The following is a 22,486-nucleotide window of genomic DNA, read 5'->3' as shown; positions in this document are numbered from 1 at the left end:
TCATCAAAAACAAAAGAGTAGAGAGAAATAACTTAAATCAGAAACTATTTGAATTAATATCTGGACCACTATTCCATCAATAATCCATCTTGAGTCCATTGACGTCAATAGTCTTCAGTATGACCAACTATTTTGGATCACAGCTCTTGGTTCTGAATAAGCATTGAAGACTACAGTATTGTCCTCTAAATGGGGATATCATTGAAAGAGATTTGGAAATTGCAGGATATCCAAAATTTGCCAGTCTGTTATTGTTGGGAATTTCCTAGTGGTAGCATGTGTCACATGGACCCAGCTCCAGCAAAGCTTCATGGGTCCCTAAAGACTTCCAGATTAATTCAATGGGTTTAAATATAAAAGCCTAAATGTCTAGGATCCTACCTACCTGACATTTCCTGCATGTTGTAAACTGTGTTCTCTTCAAAGGATGGGTATCAATCAGACGCTCTCTTAAATAGTTTAGTCTGTTCCTTCCTTGGTATTCTCAGTATTTTATTTTAGCATATTATTTTTATACTCAAGAATTTCTTCCCAAGTCTGATTTTAAGACTTTTGCCTGGATATTGTATTTTTGGAATTATGAATCATACTGCCTATTTAATTCATTGATATTTAGATTTTTGATGCTATTTTATACAAATATATATTGTTAGGCTAGTTTGACTGGGAGAAAGCAAGATTAAAATACCTAACAATATAAGTAAGCAAGCCTAACTTTAGTATCATTACAATTAACTGTAGTGTAAAGAGAATCTGGTATTTGTAGGATTATTAAACTAGTATTTTTACTAACTATACTCCCTTTTTTGCAACCCCTTAATTCGGGGTAGAGCCAGGGCAACTGGATGGAGATAAATATTTACTGGCTGGATACCCTTCCTGACACCACATGGAGTTCACAGCAGATATTTTTTTCTTTGCATCCTAGGAGAGAAACATCTGCCACTAGGAATAAACTCTCAATCTTCCAAGTGGGTGGTGAGAGTCTTCATCACTAGGCCATCATGACTCTCTTCTACTAACTGTACTGAGAATGGTAAATCAATGGAATTTCTTAGGACAAAGACATAAGCCAGAAGTGGACAATCTTTATTCACATCAATGGTCATGCTGGGAAAGCGAGTGGGGTGATGTGAAGTCAAACAACAAGAACAACAACAACAAATATTAGTCCCAAGTTGAAAAATCATCTTAGAAATAGAATCTGAAGTTGCATTTATTATCGCATTAATAAAATAGTGAAAAGTTATAAAATGATGCCTTCAAGAACTCATCTGGAATGGCAATGGAAACCAAGCCAAATAATAAAATGAGACTTGGATAAATGCTATGACTCAAATAGTGGCATGTTTGCTTCCATGCCTCCCCCTTAGAATAAGGATTCTTATTCCGTATTTTAATGTGTTTGTGTACTGAAATAAATTGTTGGATCCAACAATGTCCTTCTATAGATGGAAAGACTCTTTCGGGGCCTTCAATAGATGGAAGGACTCTTTAGTTCTGTTAACTGAACTAAATTGGATTCAAAAGAGGGAGGACAATGGGAAAAAGCCTTTCTGCATCAGTTTATCAACGTGTTTGTTTTAAATGGAAATTTACTTGAGGATATTTTTCCTTTGGATAAAAAAGAATTAAAGAATAGAAAAACAGAAAAAAATGTGTATATAATTGTAGCTAATATTATAGTCTATATAATTGTAGCTAATAATGGAGTCTTAGTGGACAATCAGCTAAATATGAGCCAGCAGTGTACAGCTGCAGCTAAAAAAAGCCAATGCAATCCTAAATTGCATTAACAGAGGGATACAATCAAGATCAAGTGAGGTACTAATACCACTCTATAAAGTAAGACCACACCTAGAGCACTGCATCCAGTTTTGGTTACCACACTATAAAAAAAGATATTGAGACTCTAGAAAAAGTGCAGAGGAGAACAACCAGGATGATTAGGGGACTGGAGACTAAAATGTATGAAGAACGGTTACATGAACTGGGCATGGCTAGTCCAGGGGAACCATGATAGCTGTTTTCCAATACTTGAGGGGCTGCCACAGAGAGGAGGGGGTTAAGCTCTTTTCCAAAACACCTGAAGGCCAGATAAGGAATAATGGATGGAAACTGACCAATGAGAGATTCAACCTAGAAATGAGGAGGAACTTTCTGACAGTGAGAATAATCAACCAATGGAACAGCTTGCCTTCGGAAGTTCATCACTTGAGACTTTCAAGAAAAGATTGGATTGCCATTTGTCAGAAATAGTGTAGGGTCTTCTGCTTGAGTGGAGTGTTGGATTAGATGACCTATAAGGTCCCTTCCAACTCTGTTAATCTGTTAATATTTCAACTTGATTGGATAGAACAATAAATTATATTAAATAATATTGTTCTCTCTTTTTTTTTTGAGAAATTGCAAATAAACCCATTATGCTTCAAATGAAGTAAATTATTATTAAGAACTGCAAAGGCCTAAGGCAGATTTCAGTCTTTTGGTGACACTAACAATCAAATGCTTCCTGATGGGATATATTTCATATTAACTATCTAAATCCTTTAGATTGCTTGTGTAAGCTTATTAAGTGCCAAGATGATACATAAAAGCCAGAAAGCAAGTAATATAATGCCTTTTAATGAGATGGGAATGAAATGCAAGGTCTTAAGATTTATGCCAATTTCATTCTATTGATTTCAATGGGTCTAATTAAACTTAAAATCCAAGTGCTTCTATTTAATGCACAGTGCATTATGTAGGACACATAGTGTCTTTCCTATGCAAGAAAGTCTCCAATTAACAGCATACAATGCAACATTGTGTAGTTAACAAATTAAGATAAGAAAGTAGGACAGCAAGCCCAATAAGGTTTAATGGAATCTGTAAATTGGTGAATGCAAAGTCTCCCTCTTCCTTAGAAGCTGAAAGGAGGATTGAGTTAGATTTGTGTGTGCAGGAAGGTAAGTCATTTAAGGATTCAAAGTTTGGATTAAAAAAGTATTTGCAAGCTATTTTGGCTCTTGTACATTCTCCTTCAATGGGGCTGTATTACAGGGGCAAACTCTGTCCCCAGTGTTTTAATCATGCATTACAATGCTTGTAGCGCACCCCCAAATGTATAATGAACACTGCAGAGCCTGCTATATGTATTCGCTGCCTTGAGATTTTTATAAAAATAATAAAAGCAGGATATAAACAAACAGCTCCCTAGACTTAAGACAGTAGACCAATTTCTGCCGAAGAGAACTTGCAATACTTCTGAGCTAAAAACTAGAGATTCATTGTCAGAAAAACTCTGTATGACCAATGAAGTAAGATAGAATGTCTGTATATGCATTTAAGTGTGTGAGCTGAGTGTTTGTTCTATATGTATATTCCTATCTACTTGTGTGATCTATATGCATGTGCGTTTCTGCTTGTGTGCATGTACATGGATTCAGAATCCAGCTCTGTTTTATTGTCCTGAACTTTTCTTTTGATCTCATTAGAGATTCAGCTTGGGGCTAAATTTGGTACATTTTCAATGGACTTTTCTATCAAGGGAAGAAAAGAATGTGCAGCAGAGCAAACGGGTGATTTATAACAGCTGTGTTGAATAAGGGGAAAATATGGCACAATAATTTATAGGAGGAAAAGTTATTGGAATAAAAATGTGAATTCCACTTCTTTCTCCTTCCTCTTTTCAGAATGCAATTAAATGAGCCACGAATGAATGGTTCCCAGTTAGTGAAATCATATAAAATAAAATGACCTGATCAAAGAACTGTCAAAATAATGAGGAAAAATGTGGGGTCCTTAAAAAGAAAAAGAACTAATTAATACTTGGAATTCTTTGGGCTTCTCTCTTTTTCTTCTGCCCTTATCTCACTCCACCCCTGCCATTAGCCATAATTCAGAACATAACCTGAAGAAATGCTATTTATTTTGATGTATGGGCAAGAGGAGTTGGAAATATATAAATACATCTTCTAAGTATCACCATAGCCACATATTACATTAGGAAAGCTCCTAGTTATCAAATATCAAGCAAATGGACAAAATCAGGTGCTTGCTGAGGGTTACATGAGATAGTATAATTCAGTGAATTGTATACACAGAAGTAGTTGAAAACAGTTAAGTTTTGGATAGAAAGCATCTTATATACATATCCTCTGGAACACAGGTATCAAACTTGCGGTGTCACATGATGTTTCCTGATGTTTTTCCCTTCGCAGTGGGAAGGGTGGGTGTGGCCTGTTCATGACACATCCAGCCCGTGGGCTGCCATTTTGACACCCCTGCATCTAGAGGAAACAATGATTTGCAAACATACCTTCCCTCTACTGTTTTTCGCCCTCTTTCCAGAAAATTGCCATTAGCTTTATGCAGACCCTGTCAGCGCTTTTTGGAAAGAGGAGAAACAGATGGGAGCATATGAACAAAATTAGCAAACAGGGGAGAAAACAAGCATAAGAGAAGGTTTGTGAAGGAATTCTAGAGGGGAGGATTGCAGGATGAAAAGCACCCTGACTGTCCATTTCTAGAGACTGATGAGCAAAAGGAGTTTAGCTACTGAGTGATGAAGCCAGTGCGTCAAGTTCTATAGAAGTGCAACATAGGAATCAGTCTTCTAGTCCAACAGTTCCTTAAAAAAGAATAGTAAAAAACAGTAAGTTGTACAAAACTAGAAAATTAGAAAGGGAGGGTGTGCTTTCCAGTTTATTGGATCCAGAGTCTAATATCAATCATTTGACTGTTGGACATAAGTTATGAGTTTGTTCTAGGGACAATGAGTTTTTTGGCTTTCAGGAAGCAAGTCCATTTCCCTTGAAACTCAGTGGCTGAACCGGAGCTGTATAAACAAAGGCAGAGAATATATACGATAGATGAGATCTGCCAAGATAGTAATTGTCTTCTGCTAGGGAAAAAGCAGTTTGAATGAGGAAGACATAACTTTAAGGTTAAAGGAGAAGTCATCACAGGGGATCCCAATTGTTGGATGATAGATCTATCTCTTCTCATACCATGGCACTCCTCTGGCTGATGGAGAGTTTTTACTTGAGAGTGATTTAATTGTTAAAATCGCAGGCAAATGGGTTTATGATATCATGTAAATCACCTGGTAATTTGTTTACTTGTAAGTGTAAAGATGGAAGATACCACACATAGCAGATAGGCTGCTTCATAGTGCTGATGGGGAAGGAACAGTTGAGCTCCATGTTGCTTCAATGGCATTGGAATGGGTTGTTGGCTTCTCCTGGAAGAGGAGGCCAATTGCCTTTCTAATCATAGGCAATTAGAAACCAGAGCAAATCCCAGAACTGCTAAGGTTGTCTATTCTGTTCTATCTAGGGCCAGTAGACATCATTCATGGGTTTCACTGCACAGATAACATGGTGGTGTCAGAGAAATAAGTCTATATTTGTTAGGTATACTTTTGGGAATCCAATGGAGTTAATGAAAAGATTTAAAGCAAAAGGAAGTAATTAAGTTGTGGGATTGATTACCACTAGATCTGCTTTCACCACTCACTTAGATGACTTTAAAAGCTCTATATCAGTGGTTCTCAACCTGTGGGTCGCGACCCCTTTGGGGGTCGAATGATCCTTTTACAGGGGTCACCTAAGACCATCGGAAAACACATATTTTCAATGGTTTTAGGAATAATTTTATGGTTGGGGGTCACCACAACATGAGGAACTGTATTAAAGGGTCACGGCATTAGGAAGGTTGAGAACCACTGCTCTATATGGTGTAGCACGAGGATATTTTAGGAACTGCCATGTTCAAAACGTCGCAGTTTTCTCATTAGATCAAAAGAGACCGTGCTCAAGTTGCTGCTCCCATGTGAAATGAGGGAGGGCAAGAAGACAAATCTTTTGGGTGATAGCTTCAACTGTATGGAATACCTTCACTATGGATGCAAGTTTTGATTTTTTTTTTTTAATCCTGGCTTTTGGGAAACTTCTGAAAATTTTCTGTTTAAATGGATATTTGTTACTGTGGAACAACAGAGGGAGAGAAATGTGACCTTAGTCAATGGGGAAAGCTGGAGTCACTTTAACAATGGCATGATTCACGTATCAACTCCAGTGATACACTTAACATCTGTGGCAAAATGGTCGTAAAATTCGGTGTGATTCACCTAACAACTGCCTTGTTAGCAATGGAAATTCTGGTTCCAATTTTGGTTGTAAATCGATCACTTCCTATTGTTGATGATTGGGATTGTTTTTAAAGATTATTTGCTACCCAGAGTCATTTGTTGAACTGGGGTAGGGTGGGGGGCTTATCAGGATAGATCAAGCAGCAATTCTGGAAAATTCCAAGAGACTCTGAAATGGGTTGAAGAGAACTGACCAACCACAAAACCTGATCTTGGATAATATATTATGTAACCTAGCCATCAGACCATCAGGGGCTAGGTAGAGTGAATCCACGAAGGTTTTGAAAAAAAATATTTTAAAAAGTCATGTGATACAATTAAAATTCAAGAGAGGTTAATCACCAAAAACGTGCAGAACCTGGCTTTTACCTTTGTACCACATTATCTACATTTCCAAGTTTCTCATTGGATTGTTTAACAATAGCCTACAACATCTGATTAACAATCATTGTATGAATTATAAGACCAATCTCTGCATTCAGGAAAATAACTATTCTTTTTTTTGCCTAGCTCTTTATAATAAAAACATTAGCAGTTATTTCAGATTTTGGGATTTTACTTTCTATAAAATACCAAAGCTCACAATGAATGTGCTGCTCAAAGAGAAATATCTCAGAATGAAGAAGCCACCCATTAGTGAAGTAACAAGTGTGTTTTTCTACTGATAAGCTTATCACTTAGTTTCATGTTGGTAAGCTTTAGAAGAAAAAATCTCGTTCTGCCTAGATGCACTCAACGAATGTCCTGAAGTCAAAATCCAGGAATTTGTACACCAGGAAAAAGGTATAATTCACTCAGAGCTTTCTCAATGCCTTGAATATTCTGGCCACATAATGTCATTTTTGTTATCTAGATACACGGAGTCAGCTGATGAATGGCCTATCCCAAGGGCTGAGTGTGAAAGTGATACACATTTGCATCTAATCACTGTTTGCTAGACTTTCACTTAGAAAATACATTAAAGAAAGTTAGGATGTATGATGATGCCATAACACAAACTCCACCCCTTATCTGCTTGCATGCAATTTTCTTTGCAAGTGAAAAGAGGGTGAAATTTGTGTTCAGATGTGTTCATAATTCGTTCTGCTTGCCACATTCCCACCACCACCTGCAACAACAACCCCATATAGGTAGTCCTCAATTTACAACAGTTCATTTAGTGCAGGGGTGTCAAACTCGTGGCCCATAGGCTGGATGCATCATGTGCTAGCCATGTCCACTCATTTTAGCAAAGCGGGGGGAAAAGTCACAATAGGTCACGTGACGACAATGTGATACTTCGAGTTTAATACCCCGATTTAGTGAGTGTATGAAATTACAGTGGCACTGAAAAAAAGTGACTTCTGACCATTTTTCAGACGACGATTGCAGCATCCCCTTGGTCACATGATCAAAATTCAGACACTTGGCAATGGTTCATATTTATGACAAGTGGCAGTGTGCTGGATTACTTCTTGTGACCTTCTGACAAGCAAAGTCAATCAAAAAGCCAGATTCACTTAACAACTGTGTTACTAACTGTCAGGGCATTTATTAATCCCATGTTTGGCTCTGGGACTAATCACCCTGTTTAATTAGAGGAGATGAATCGAGGCTTATTCCTTGTTGCAATATTCTGAAAAAGAAACACAAAGAAAAGTTTCTAATAAAACTCATTTATTTGTTATAAAGAAAATAAAACACCTCACTAACTAAGAAAAGTAATTGCTACATTTTTGAAAATAAATCGGGCCAGCTGCCTTTCAGCAACCGGCACCGTGGCAAGAGAACAAAGGAAAAAGTGTGTGAAGCAAGTGAAGGAATGTGGGTGGATACGGAAACACATAGCTTACTGATAAGAAGTTGGCAGGCTACGGAGAGTCTGACAGTCCAGAAATGATGAGTTCAGCTGGTAAATAAAAAACGCAGTGACACTAACTTAACAACTGCAGCGACTCACTTAAAAACTGTGGCAAGAAAGCTTGTAAAATGGGGTAAAACTCACTTAACAAATGCCTCACTTAGCAATGGAAAGTTTGGGCTCATTATGGTCGAGGACTACCTGTACATACAAATGCCCATGGCAAGTAGGAAATACATTTTTAAAAACTTTTGAGATAAAAGGAAATTCTTGCTGTTTACCCCTTAGGTATAATCAGTAGAATGGTTGGGCCAAGATTGGACAAATTTGCTGTTTTGAAAGATAGCTTTAAAAGACAACGTAAGAAGCTTGGCAAAATGAGATAAGATATAAAGTTGAATAACTATTCATAGAATTCTTCATTCTTAGCCAGGGTTAATTATAATATAGCAACACCTGGGAGCCACAGGTTCTGCACAGGTAGCCTAGAGCAGACCTGGGCATGACTGTATTTGGCTCTTTGGCTGTCCCTGTGCAGCCTGTGGTATTGGTAGTGGGGGAGGGATCACGGCAGCAGGGGCCACAGCCTTGATAAGGGTGAGGCCATAGCAGAGGGCAGATCTGTGGTGGCCCAGTCCCAGTTTCTCATGTGGCCCCTTGGGGAAATTAATTGCTCATCCCTGGTCTAGGTTCCTATGAGTGGAATTCAGCAAGAAGCAGAATTAAGTTTTAAAGGCAATTAAAAAAAAAAGGAGGCAGTATTCAGACAGGTTATTCAGGTGAGGCTTGTTTGATTGGGTTATTCAAGCAAGGATGGTAAATTACAGGCTGAAATGCTGCTGACATCACCCAAAATGAAACAACAACCTAGAAAGAGAAAGATTTCTTCATCCTAAAGCATCAAACTGCAGTTGAGAGCTGGATGAGAGATCCTCTTTCTAGGTAGAGGGATTCAGTAATAGCAGTGAGCGATTTCACTAGCAAGACAACAAACTCAAAGATTATATATATATATCTATCTTCAGAGAAGAGATTCTCTATACCTTCCTGGATCACATGTCAAGATAGGATGGGAGATGTTTTAAATTCCAGTTCTATACCAGATCTTCACCCAAGAAAAGCAGGTGATACAGTGCACCAATGCACGACACTATATTAGTCATGAGTTTTCTACGCTTTGACTCACGGAATATAATTGTCTTTTCCTGCCATGAGCTAAGGTTACTTAACACGGGAGGTACAGTAGTGGGTTTCAAATCCCGGCATTACCAGTTCGGTATCGGTAGCATGTGGGCGCTCGCGCTCGCAAAGCGAGTGCGCGCATGGCACTTCTACACATGCGCAGAGCATTTTTGATGACATCTGGGTGGGTGGGCAGAGCCTCCCACTGCCACCACTACCAGTTCACCTGAACTAGGCCGAACCAGGAGTAACCCATCACTGGGGAGATAGCTGAAGACAGTTTTTCCCTTTTGTCTTCCGTTCTATCACATATTTTCCCATTGTATTGCAGCCTCCCTGGCTGCTTTCATTTCTTAAATTTAATGAGCCCAATGGAAGAATCACCTAACGGAACTCAGGGAAGTGTAAATGTTGATGACCATGAATGTTTGAGAATGGCCAAAGAATCATTTATGACATTTTTGCTAATATTATCACTACAGTCCACTAAATTACAGAATTTCTGTACTTTGGGGAAATAATTATTATCAATTATTTTCTGAATTGTGAGATGCCCAGAGTTGTTTGCTGAGATGGGCAGCTATAGAACTCAATCAATCAATCAATCAATCAGACAGACAGACAAACAAACAAACAAACAAACAAACAAACAAACAAACAAACAAACAAATTTCACCTGAAAGCATAATTTCTGCTTCATAATCTGTCTTGGGTGGGGTTGGAAAGCAAACAAAGAGAAAAAAACCAGAACTAAATGAAACAAAATTTGATATTTTTGTACAAAGTCCTGTACTATAATGATGCAGATATTGCACAGATGAGAGGGACGGAGGACTATATGGGATATCAGGAATAAACATGTATTTCTTTGCCAAAATAGACACATCAGCACACAGACACATACAGTGCAGCACACAAAGTCTGATTGCATTCTCATCTTACATTGGAGATGTACAATCTGAAAATCAAGGGTTGATGTGTCTTTCCAGAGCCTCCAAGCGAGATCCCTCAAGTCCTCCAAATTTAGGGTCCAACTGTAATTTCTAATATACCAGCAAAAACCATTAAATATATTGAAAAGAATTGTACTAACAGTCTCACTCAAAACTGTTAGTATAATTAAACTTAAGTTAATATTTGTCCCGGATTAATTCATTCTCAGGCCAAAGATAATTCTTGGCTGAAAAATAATAGCAAATCTCTGGCATCAGGGAGCATAAACCAGCCAGAGACATTTTGTAGAGGAGATGGGAGGCATAAAACTTTAAATAAAGTCAGTCAGTCAGTCAGTCAGTCAGTCAGTCAGTCAGTCAGTTACTCAGTCAGTCCTTGATAGAATATTCAAAATGAAATGGATATAAATATGAACCTAAAATGAATCTAGATACTGATCTAGAATAGTATTTCTCAACCTTAGCAATTTTAAAATGTGTGGATCTCAGCTTGGAAATTAAGTTACATGTTATTCAAAAGAGACAGGATGGTTCTGATAAAAATGTGTTCTTTAGGAAATTCACATTTTTTTTCATAGCGTATTTGCAGGGGGAAGCCTTGGCATTTAAAACATGGGGTTTTTGTTTATATTTACATATCTAGTGCTTGGTGCCACCACCTTCAATCTTTTGCATGCAAATTAAGTTCAAGTGTCATTTCTTAGCAATATCACTAAGCCATTTATTCATGTGAGAGATTACACAATGTCCTAATACCTAAAAAGCTGCTAAAGTGTCTGTGAATTGAAGGAGCTAATGCCTCTGCCTCGGCTATTGCTTCATGATCCAGTAAAAATTATTGATTGCATCTAACTTTATGAGACGGACTTTTGATTGAATAGTCTTTTCCCTATAATGTGTGTGTGTGTGGGGGGGGAGGAGTGGGGGAAGAAGGGATCCTCCTTTCCATAGAACTATGTTTTCTTCCATAAAAGTGGAGAAGGCTGTTGGAAAATTTTAATGGATGTGTCTGTATGTGTGCATGCTTTTTTTTTTCCTTTTTCAAATGGGTGGTTTATAATAGAGACATTATAACAAAGGCTTTAAATTGGGACAGGAAATCCATAGCCTCCACAAGCCAGAATCCCTACCACAATCATTGCTGAAAGTAGTGGCAACATTCATTATAGCAAAATTGCACTGACTTAATCAAAACACTGCTACAACATAATATGGGAATTCTCTCTCTGTGTGTGTGTGTCTGTTTGTGTGTGATCATTCCCATTAATCATTCTGTTGAAATGGAAAAACTGCCAGGTTGGTACTTTTGCAAATGTCACAAAGCTCCCCCACTCCTGATTTTTTGGTTGCTTCTATCATAGGAAGTACCACTTCTGAAAAAAAATGTTGATTTTACTCAGCTATAAACATTATCAGAAATGTGGCGGAACTGTTTCCCTAGACTGAATACCTTATTTAAAAAATTCTCTCCATTCCAGATGCTACATTAAAAATAAAAGGGAGGGAGGGAGGGAGGGAGGGAGGACAATTTTCAAATCAAAAACTTCCAGATCAAAATTAATAGGAAAAGAAAAAAAAAGTGAACATTTACATGTATGTTTTGGGGATGGAGGGGAGAGTGATTTTAGCTACAAATGACAGAGGGGCTAGTTTTCTGTGTCCCTGAAGTCCCTTAGGCCCTATTTAAATGTGGCTTCATGAAGGGCCTGCAGGCAGGTTGCATAACCCCTGACTCACACCTACATTGAAAGTGGTACAGAGGAGCACTACTTAAGCCCCCTTTCTAGGTCCTTTGGAAGATTTTGCCCAAGAGGGAGAGCAGAAAGGCCCAATGAGGAGGAAAGTGCAATTCCTCAAGAAACCAATGGGAAAGGTGATGCTCAGAGGCCAAAGCAGAGGTTAAGCATTCATTGGATACGCTTGAGCCTCTTTGGATTTGCTGAAACCCTGAGTACATGACACGCCTCTTTGGCCCTCCTCACAGGGGTCCTCTGGCCCAACCACAAAGCGTCCCTTCAAAGGACAAGAACCAGGTGGCCCTCAGATGAAGAGCACTTACAAATTATTTTGGAATGCCAGAGGCATTGCTGGTGCTCAAGCCCAGTGGAAATGTTTCTGCTCTTCTCCATCTTTAGGCCAACTCTACTGCAGGCTTGGAAACTCTTCTATCCTGGAGGACATGAGTGATTGAGTGATGCCTCTTACAAAACCAAGCTGTTTCTCATAGTCTCACAAGCCCACCTTGAGTGCCAGGTGATTCTTGAACCAAATTGACTCAGAATCTAAAGGGGGTTATGCAAGGAGGGCAAACACTTGACAGTTTTATCCCAGTGGTCTCAGCTTTCTCCAGCCTGCCCATTCAGAAATATGGTCTTGCAAACTCTGACCTTGTGTTAGACAAATGTTTCAGTTTTGAAGGAAAAGAAGTGATCAAAAACAACATGAATGAAAAAGGCTGTTCCAGATCCTTAGTTTGCAAATTCAGCAGAGCACCACGGACACAAAACAGAATTATGCCAATTTGCAGGACAAAGGATTTGGCTCATCTTAAATACATTTTTTTTAGCGAGATAATTTGATCTTGTTCTTTCACACTACCTTGTTGCAATAGCTGTAATGCTATATAATTAGCTTGCACACTTTACCTCTAGTATATATCACTCAGGTCCAACATGAAATGGTCCAGAAAGCAACATCTCAGAAATCCAGAAACTAAATAGTCAACCATGCATGTAATGACGAACTTAGTTAGAATACACGGTTGCTTGAGCAGTTAGGTGTTATCTATGGTGACCTTGGATGGAGAACAGTGCAGTTCTGCCTATTTCTTCTGTGTCTATTAGTACTTTCCAAAGAGTGGGGAAATTCCAAAGTAACAGATGGATTAAAAACACCATCACCACCATCACTACCATCATCATCATCATCATCATCATCATCATCATCATCATGGAAATGCCAAAGTGTAACAAGGAGTGAGGGAGTCTTTTAGATAAAGTATTCTCGTTTGCACTCGCTCACTGGGTTCTGTAAGTCAACCTCAGTCTTAAAAGAACGGTCAAGGTGTTCTGGATACTCTTTTTCCTTCGTCTGGCTGTTCCGATGAGTCTGTTTGTGCCGATAGAGGACTCTGCTCATAATGGCCACAATGCAAAAGATGATGAAGATCACAACTGCAATAACACCTGAGGTGCAAAAGACAAAATGTAAACATAAGGGGAGGTTCAGAATGAGGTATATGGCCTATTCAGCAGAACAGATTTCGTTCTGTTGTGAAGTTCACTGTTGCTGCTCAAGTGAATTTTGTCTATAATCATACAGGTTTGTTATACTTAACCCCAACTTCTTCCTGATCAAGAGAGAACCAGCCAAACCCGGCTGCACTATATTTCATGTTGAATTACTTCTGCAAATATTGTTTATGCACAGATTATTATTATGCAAGATTTCACTGCTATTTCATCAGTGTCTATTGGTTAGGGAAATGGCAAGCTATTCTGGAGTCCCTCATACTGCTCTTAAATATGCCTTTGAGATGTTGAGGTCTACAGTAGATGGAGACATCTGGAGGTAAGGGTGGTACTCATGCAGGGGGAAGGAAAGGAGATCCATTGTGGAGATCTGCTCATATGATGTTGGGAATAGCCAATCTCCTCCTCCCAAATGAAGCCTAAATGAATATACTTTGTTACCAAGTTTCCATGACATCTAAGCACCAATCTGCCTATAAATAGAAGTTATGCATTGATAAGAACTCTCAATTATCATAATTACTATTGAGGAGATTTAAAACATTCATGGTCTCAAGTCAATCTAGCTGAAACTGGATATTCATTCAATTGGATTGGGATGGTCAATCCTTAATGGATATAGTACTAATTCAATTACTTTCTCTTTGGTACTCTAATTCACGTTACCTAACTGTGAAGTCCAATGGGTCATAAAGTTTGAAAATACTTCACTGAATTGTGCAATGAGACAAAGAGGAGTGACCCCAAATAAACTCAGAAAACTGCTCATCTTTCAAAATGCTTTTTGGAACTATGCTGTAGAACACAAAACTGAACTAAAATATTTTCTAAGTCTCTGGACACAGTAGTGATAGATACCATTACAAGGCAACTACATTAGCTGGCGATTAGTTACAATCAGTTTTCAAATAAATGTTCTTCTTAATGGTTCTGAGTTCCAATCCATCTCAGGAAAAGCAAGCTAAGATAAAAAGGACAGCTCCTGCCAATAGTGTTTTGCTTTTCCGTGCTCATGATTCTGGTGCTGCTAAAGATAAATTGTGGATGGATAAAGAAATCACTGGGACTAGCACATGTAATTGCATATTCCATAGCTTCCAGCAGAATTAAAATAGCAACAAACAAAAGGAAAAAAATCCCTATAAAAACTCACAAATATTATTCTTCCTCTACTCTGCCTACATACAATTTCAAATAAGAAATATTGGACAATTGAGAAAGGTAAGAAAAAGTTCTTTTAGCAGTTATACCCACTAAAAGAAAATGAGTGTTGAAGAATCACTAAGGCATATCACCCAACTCTGCAAGCTGAATTGGAATAGCAATAGCACTTAGACTTATATATTGCTTCATAGTGCTTTACAGCCCTCTCTAAGTGGTTTACAGAGTCAGCAAATTGCCTCCAACAATCTGGGTCCTCATTTTACTGACCCCGGAAGAATGGAAGGCTGAGTCAATCTTGAACCAATCAGGATCGAACTGCTGGCAGACATCAGAATTAGTCTGCAATACTGCATTCTAACCACTGTGCCACCATGGCTCTTGATTGCAAAAACATGATTTGTTCAACTTACCTCCAATGAAGGCTGAATCACTTCTGACAGCATTGCTGAGTGGTTCTTTATCATCAGCCTTCCCAAATGGATCTGTAATTCATAAGAAAAACCAAGGTAATGTTTCAGTGGTGAAATCCAATTTTTTTACTACCGGTTCTGTGGGTGTGGCTTGGTGGGCATGGTGTGGCTTGGTGGGCGTGGTGTGGCTTGTTGGGTGTAGTTTGGTGGGCATGGCAGGGGAAGAATACTGCAAAATCTCATTCCCACCCCACTCCTGGGGGAAGGATATTGAAAAATCTCCATTCCCACCCCAATCTGGGGCCAGCCAGAGGTGGTATTTGCTGGTTCTCCAAACTACTCAAAATTTCTGCTACTGGATCTCCAAACTGCTCAAAATTTCTGCTACCAGTTCTCCAGAACCTTTCAGAACCTGCTGGATTTCACCCCTGTAATGCTTATTACTGGTGCTGATCTTTTTTTCTGAGACTCATACTTGACCTTTGAGAGATATCCCAGAGGCCATCCTCCAGAAACTTGTGGATGCAGCCAAGATAATAAAATAAATATTGTTTCATTTCATTGACTCTGACCTTGACAGAAAATTAATACAATTACTCTTCAGCCACATATGTACTAATTTTACCACATTTCATTGAACATTACAATTTGAGAACAACGTTTGAAAGGGTTTTTTTTTTGAGGGCCACATTAATACATATATAGTGATTTTTAAAATAAATATTTACACTATTTACTATTCCCAAATTGTTGACAGGAAACTCATCTACAATTTGCTCCTTTTTTTTAAGCTCTGGTAACACTTCAAGAGCCAACGCTTAGGTCATTTTATCTCAAAAGAAAGAGGATCCTGAATTTAAGATGCCTTCCATATAAAGAAAAGGTTTTAAAAAATCCCAAATCTGCTTTCACTATTACATTTTTAAAGAATTTTAAGATGTTATCACTTTAAAATTACATAATTTGGTAAAAAAATAGTCTTCCTTTCAGATACATACTGTATGATTTTCCTTCCTTGTTTTATTTTTATATAAATACAGCACTAATGGAGTGTCAGTCTGTCTGTTTATATATGTGTCAGCATTCAAAATTGCCTCCGCTGCTTCCTTCTCCAAAGGATAAAGACAGTTTTAGTTTTGGGGAAGAAATGTTATTAAGCAAGGAAGTTTGATTGGACAAAACAAAGGAGGGGAAAGGACTAGAGTTCTCCCAGTGGAGGCATCAACCATCCATGGATAAATTTTTATTTGTAAAACTTGCAGCAACTCAAAGTGCAGGTTTTATTGCCAACTATCTGCTTACTGTTTCGTAATTCTAAAGAGTCCTGATTTGTAGCAAAGGCCAAGATCTATTCCTGGAGGTAGAAATACTTCTAAGGTTTGATAGACTCAGAATTATTCCAATAGATCAGCATTAGAAGCTCCAAATCCTAGCTTGGCCAGTATAGCACCTGGGAGCACCACTGTTTCTACAAACAATTTGCTTCACACCCATTAGAGCTTCTGCCCCAATTGGCTATAATATTGCTTTTTGTATTTTTGATTTTTTTAAAAGCAAGTAGACATATTACAACACAAACAATCACCTTCTAGCATCTTATTTCCAAACTTCATTCTCTCTATATATACTAACTCACCTTGATGTCAGAGGTGGATTTCAGCAGATTCTGACCAGTTCTGGAGAACCGGTAGTGGAAATTTTGAGTAGTTCGGAGAACCGGTAAATATCACCTCTGACTGGCCCCACCCCCATCTATTCTCTGCCTCCCAAGTCCCACCTGATTGGGAGGAAATGGGGATTTTGCAATAACCTTTCCCTGGAATGGGGAGGGAATAGAGATTTTACAGTACCCTTCCCCTGGAGTGGGGTGGGAATGAAGATTTTACAGTATCCTTCCCCTGCCATGCCCACCAAGCCCCGCCCACCAAGCCATGTCACTCCCACTGAGCCACATCCTCAGAGCTGGTAGTAAAATTTTTTGAAACCCACCACTGCTTGATGTACTTCTGTTGTACTCACCACTCATTTATTTTTATTCAGTCAACTTCCTTCAGCGCCCACGTACCTTTGATCCTATCTCATTAACCACGTGATTCTTGCATACCCCATTCCCACTTCATTTAACTGACTCTTATGCTTCTCCTGACACATCCAACTGTTACTTGTATATAAAAAAATGAGCAGAAGCCCATTCTTATAAGCAGCTGTTTGCACTTCATTCAATAAATTTTTTACAATAGCAACATATTGTCAACATATGTTTTCACTGTCATTTGTACATCTTAAAATATCTCCACCCATTTTGCCACCTTTGCTAAACATCCTTCCAAGAGACACAAATGCATCTACTTGCTCTAGTTCCTCTCTGTTTAGTCGTAACTTGATGCAATTTTTAGATCCATACTCTCATTGCATCACATCAAGATTCAGTACAAATCATTTGGTTTCTTAGCCACAGTTTTGCATCTTAAACCAATACAGTGGCAACAGTTTATTTATCCATTGCATTTATTAACTTATTGATGAAATTTAGGCTTGGCCATCTCAAGCACCTTATTCTAGCCAACAGAATTTGAATTATTTCAATCAAAAGTATAAATAAAATAAATAGCAGTTAGTACCATCAAATAATAGGCTCACCCACAGCATCAGCACCCCAGGCTTGAGGACAGAACCAGTTCTTTGAAGCCTTGTAATATGCTCACAGGGTTAGGTAGAGTCCAATCTCTGGGAGGATGATATTACAGAGGGTGGATTCAATGGCAAAAAAGGCTCTCTTCCTGCGCCCGGCCAAACAATATTTCCTGGATGACAAAACTTGGAGTATACTCTTCCCACTAAACTGGGTGAGATGGGTAGAAACAACTAGGGAGAGACAGTCCTGTAACTAGTCTGACCCTGAAGGGCTTTACAAGTAATTAGAAGCACTTTGAATTGTATCTGGAAGCCTACTGGCAACCAATGCAGCTCACAGAACTGAGGTGTCCCATGTGCTAAACAACAGGCACCCACAACTGCCTGTACTTCTGCATTTTGCACCGGCTGAGGCTTCTGAATACTCTTCGGAGCAGCCCCATATAGAGCGCATTGAACTATTCCAATTGGGATTTTAGGAAGGTATAAATGACTGTGAGTACAGCCTTCAGGTATCTATAAACATATCCATCCATTTATTAAACAATAAAGAAATAATGCAAGCATCTCCCTCTCCCTCTCTCTCTCTTTCTCTCTCTCTCCCTTTCTCCTTCCTTCCTTCCGTCCGTCCGTCCATCTGTCCTTCCTTCCTTTTGTGGCCTTTTATCAATTATCTGTCTTATAGTATATATCAAGATATAATTTTCTATAAGCTGATGATCTCCAGCTGGCCTGATGGATATTGACATTTTCTGCCCATCATGGCTTTGATCAATCAACGTTTTCACATTTTTTTAGTAAGTTATAGAATTTGTGAGGTAGGATACCACCGTTAGTTATACCTATTACCCATTTATTATTCCCTGCTATCAGTAAGTATGGTTTGAACACCTCAACCAGTATGTCACAAGAACAACCAAAGCTCACCTAATAGTATGCAAGTTAGGATCTTTGATCTGAACAAGCCAACATACTGTTGCATCAGGCTTGCATAAAACCTGAAATTTAATTTTATTTAAAACTAAATAAAACAATAGAGTTGATATGTTTATAGTTAAATTTAAATAAAATAAAATTTTAGTTGTTTGTTCTCCCTTTTTTCCCCTTTTCCATCAGATAGGAAACTACAGCTGATGGCAATTCTTATAAAGTTCCTGGGAGCCATCCAAAAGCCCGAGGCTTCTGATTACTGTATATATTCTTAAATTAATAAAACAATATTAGAATTAAGAACTATCACCTTCTGGTTATTTTTAATTATTATTTTTTTTTAATGTAGAGGTGAATTTAAATTTTATATATTGTATTAGAAAATGGTTCTTTTTAAAGTGAGGAAATAACATTAGAAATGGAAGGCAAACTATGTATCTGCAATGAGATGTATGCATGAAGAGACTGAGCATCTTTTTACCCAGAGGCATAAATAGTAAATAGAATTCATTTCAGATTGATAGATGAAAACCCATTGACAGTAAATTCCACTCTGAGTCTCTTCTGCACTCTGCAGAATCAGGAGATGGAGAAATGTTGACCAGTGCATATTTTCCACTGCAGAGATTCCCCATCCCACCCCTCAGAAACAATCACCAAAACCCCCCCACCCTAGTTGTATTTTGCAAAGAAATGAAAACAAACCCTAACTTTTCTATACATGTATCTTTGGTGCTTCACTCTGGAACTTGTCTCATATTAGTCAAGTGATTTGCACAGAAATAATGATGGTAATGCATTTCAAAATATCCCCAAGAGCATCCAAAGGTGGCTTGGGACAGTCAGAAAGTGCAAGTTGAAGCATCCAATTTTAGCTGATTCTCCACAATTTTTGGCATTTTTCCACATGGTGCCTCTATTGATCTGGAAAGCTTCTCAACCATGACTGTAACTTTTTTTGTGGATTAGCATCTGCTTCAGTCTTTTCTAGGGAGAGTCTATCAGTTTCATTGCAACTTGCCCAGAATGAAAACTAAGATTCTGAGCCTCAGAAGAAAATGATGCTTTTCAAATCCAGTGACCATAGACCTTATTTGCCAGACTTTTAATAAAGTTCATTCAGAAGGAAATACCTGGTTAAATACACATTTGGCAACAAATAGCATTTACCCAATTAATACATATTAATGTTAGCTAAGAAGGTTAACTAAGAAATCCACACAAAATATTGAGAATTAATTGCTTTCAAATAGCATATTTGGTATAGTTCTCTCCCTCTCTCTCCCTCCCCTCTCTCTCACACACACATACACACAAAGAAAAAGAGCAGACAGAGACAGAGAAAGGCAGAGATAAAACAAAATAAAGTCAAGATAGTCTATTTTTAGGTTTGTTTGTTTATACAGCTTATATTAAAAATTTCACGGGCCCTCAGTTGATAATACTTGCTCACATCTATTCTAGAGCATTAACAAATAAGAATAGATTTGCACGGAGAAAGAGCACACTCACATCTTTTTACATATCCCTAGAAAAACCACTTAAGATGCTGCCAATCTGCATTAGTAAGAATTGCTTTCACTGTCACTAACAGCTATGACAAGGCAATCTAGTGACTACAGAAGAGAGAGAAAGCACATATAAACTGGAACTCATTCAACACGAAGAGCTTATAATAATTTGTTTCTATTTTTTGTTAACAGATTCTAGTGCTTTCTTCATAATATCTCAGACATAGTGAATGGAATGAAATGGTGATTTGGAAGAAATCCAGACAGTTTTAGAACAAAAGGAACAAGGCAATAATGCTGAATTGTAATTAAGTAGGAAAGAAAAACAAAATCATTTCAGGACATACCCTTCCAGTTTATTGAAAGCAACAAGAGTTCGTTGGGATATATAATATATTCTTCTTTAAACTGAAGTAGGTTTTATAATATTGAATGCATTTTTGGGATGAGACATGAACATATTATTCTTTTATATGAAAATGAATTTTAGTATAATTTATACTAAACTATAAAAGGGATGTGGTGGCTCAGTGGCTAAGATGCTGAGCTTGTCGATCAAAAGGTCGGCAGTTCAGTGGTTCGAATCCCACCGCATAATGGGGTGAGCTCCCATTACTTGTCCCAGCTTCTGCCAACCTAGCAGTTCGAAAGCACGTAAAAAATGCAAGTAGAAAAATAGGGACCATCTTTGGTGGGAAGGTAACAGTGTTCTGTGCACCTTTGGCATTTAGCCATTGCCAGCCACATGACCACGGAGCTATCTTTGGACAGCGCTGGCTCTTCTGGTTTTGAAACGGAGATGAGCACTGCCCCATAGAGTCAGGAATGACTAGCATATATGTAGGAGGGGAACCTTTACCTTTATACTAAACTATATTTCATTTTAATGTATTATGGCCACTCACTTTCACTCCAAAAGACTTAGAACAGCTTAAAATAAAATTATAAGATAAGATAAAAAAGGTAAGATAAGATAAATAAGATAAATAAAATAAAATAAAATAAAATAAAATAAAATAAAATAAAATAAATAAAATAAATAAAATAAAATAAAATAAAATAAAATAAAATAAAATAAAATAAAATAAAATAAAATGTTCAAAACATAAAACAAGGTGAGGCAATGTGGACAAAAACAGTCAAAGACAAAAATATGATAGACTGCCACAGCGACACTACTCCATGCCTGGGAAATCAATATCCTTTGGGGAAAAATGATCTGAAAGCCACATGGGTATGTTTTTGTGTACTATATGTGTATGTATGTGCACTTCCAACTTATGGTAATACTAACCCTAGCTTTACAACGTGCTCTCCTTTCCAACATACAAAACACTTAAGATGCCCAAGGGAGCATTTAATTATCACAAGTGGGAAATGAATTGCTTGGATCATCATCAGGGTATAATGTGTCTCTCCTTAAACCCAGAGAAGATAAGAGACAAACATAAAACAACAGCTTCTGCCAGCCTACGCATTTCCTGATTATCTGAGGTGATAAAGTTCAAGCAACAAATTCATTATACCAAGTGATTATTTAAAAAAATATATTAAAAATCTCTCTTTCTAAATTACTAGTCAGAACCCCTCAGATGATGAGATACAGACCCGAGACAGGTTTGTAGGGATCAGTTTCTTATAGCCCAGGGGCAGGTTCTGACAGGTTCTGGAGAACCGGTAGAGGAAATTTTAAGTAGTTCGGAGAACCAGCAAATACCACCTCTGGCTGGCCCCAGAGTGGGGTGGGAATGGAGTTTTTGCACTATCGATCCCCTGGAGTGGGGAGGGAATGGAGATTTTGCAGTATCCTTCCCCTGCCACTCCCACCAAGTAAAAAAAATTTGGATTTCACCACTGGCCAGGGGTCCCCAATCCCTGGGCCTTGGCTCAGTACCAAACTACGACCCATTCAGAATTGGGCCCTGGAAGCAGCAGGAGAACATGTATATGTAACTCCACTTGCGCAAGCTTGTGCAAATGGAACTGCATATGTGTGTACTTGCCTACTGCTCACGCAGAACCATTCCCTTCCTCCCACTGGTCTACAAAGCTGGAAAGGCTGGGGACCACTGTTGTAGGCAAACGAAACCCTTACTTATTAACTCCCACTTTTCTATACTTCCATGGAACGCCATTCATTCTTAAGCAGATTTTTGAAAAATAAACCTGATTTTAAATAATCTGGGAATTCAATTAAATGTGTTTAATAATTCTTCCACTTGCTCATCAAAAATATCTTTTTTGCTTTCCACAACTAAACCCTGATGAAACTACAATTTACTAAGCAAATATCCTTTGTGCGATGTCAACCTCTGGTGTTTAAACTCTATTCATGTAGCCTTACCAAGTCAAAAGTACAGATTTCATGGCCTGTTTATATTAGCAAAGAGAGAACTATGGTACAAATAAGATTTTAAAAAAACCTCCACAAATAAGATCAAGGCCAATGGTAATATTTTTTTTTAATTTGATTTATAT

At 38.1% G+C, this 22,486-nt stretch overlaps 1 protein-coding gene across 1 annotated transcript in view; it reads right to left on the bottom strand.

Annotated features, from left to right (window-relative positions):
* Positions 1–13,096: 13,096 nt before the first annotated feature.
* Positions 13,097–22,486, bottom strand: part of CNTNAP5 (contactin associated protein family member 5) — a 424,307-nt gene continuing 414,917 nt past the window's right edge. The window contains exons 23-24 of the mRNA XM_070957105.1: positions 14,934–15,005; positions 13,097–13,293 (exon numbers count right to left, since the gene is read on the bottom strand). Coding sequence (XP_070813206.1) covers positions 13,097–13,293; positions 14,934–15,005 — 269 coding nt within the window. The remainder of the gene's footprint in view (positions 13,294–14,933; positions 15,006–22,486) is intronic.

The sequence above is a fragment of the Pituophis catenifer genome, unplaced genomic scaffold (assembly GCF_029215685.1).
Source record: "Pituophis catenifer annectens isolate HBS135680 unplaced genomic scaffold, rPitCat1.0.hap2 SCAF_1, whole genome shotgun sequence".
NCBI classification, from domain to species: domain Eukaryota; kingdom Metazoa; phylum Chordata; class Lepidosauria; order Squamata; family Colubridae; genus Pituophis; species Pituophis catenifer.
This window is presented reverse-complemented; position numbering and strand designations above follow the sequence as displayed.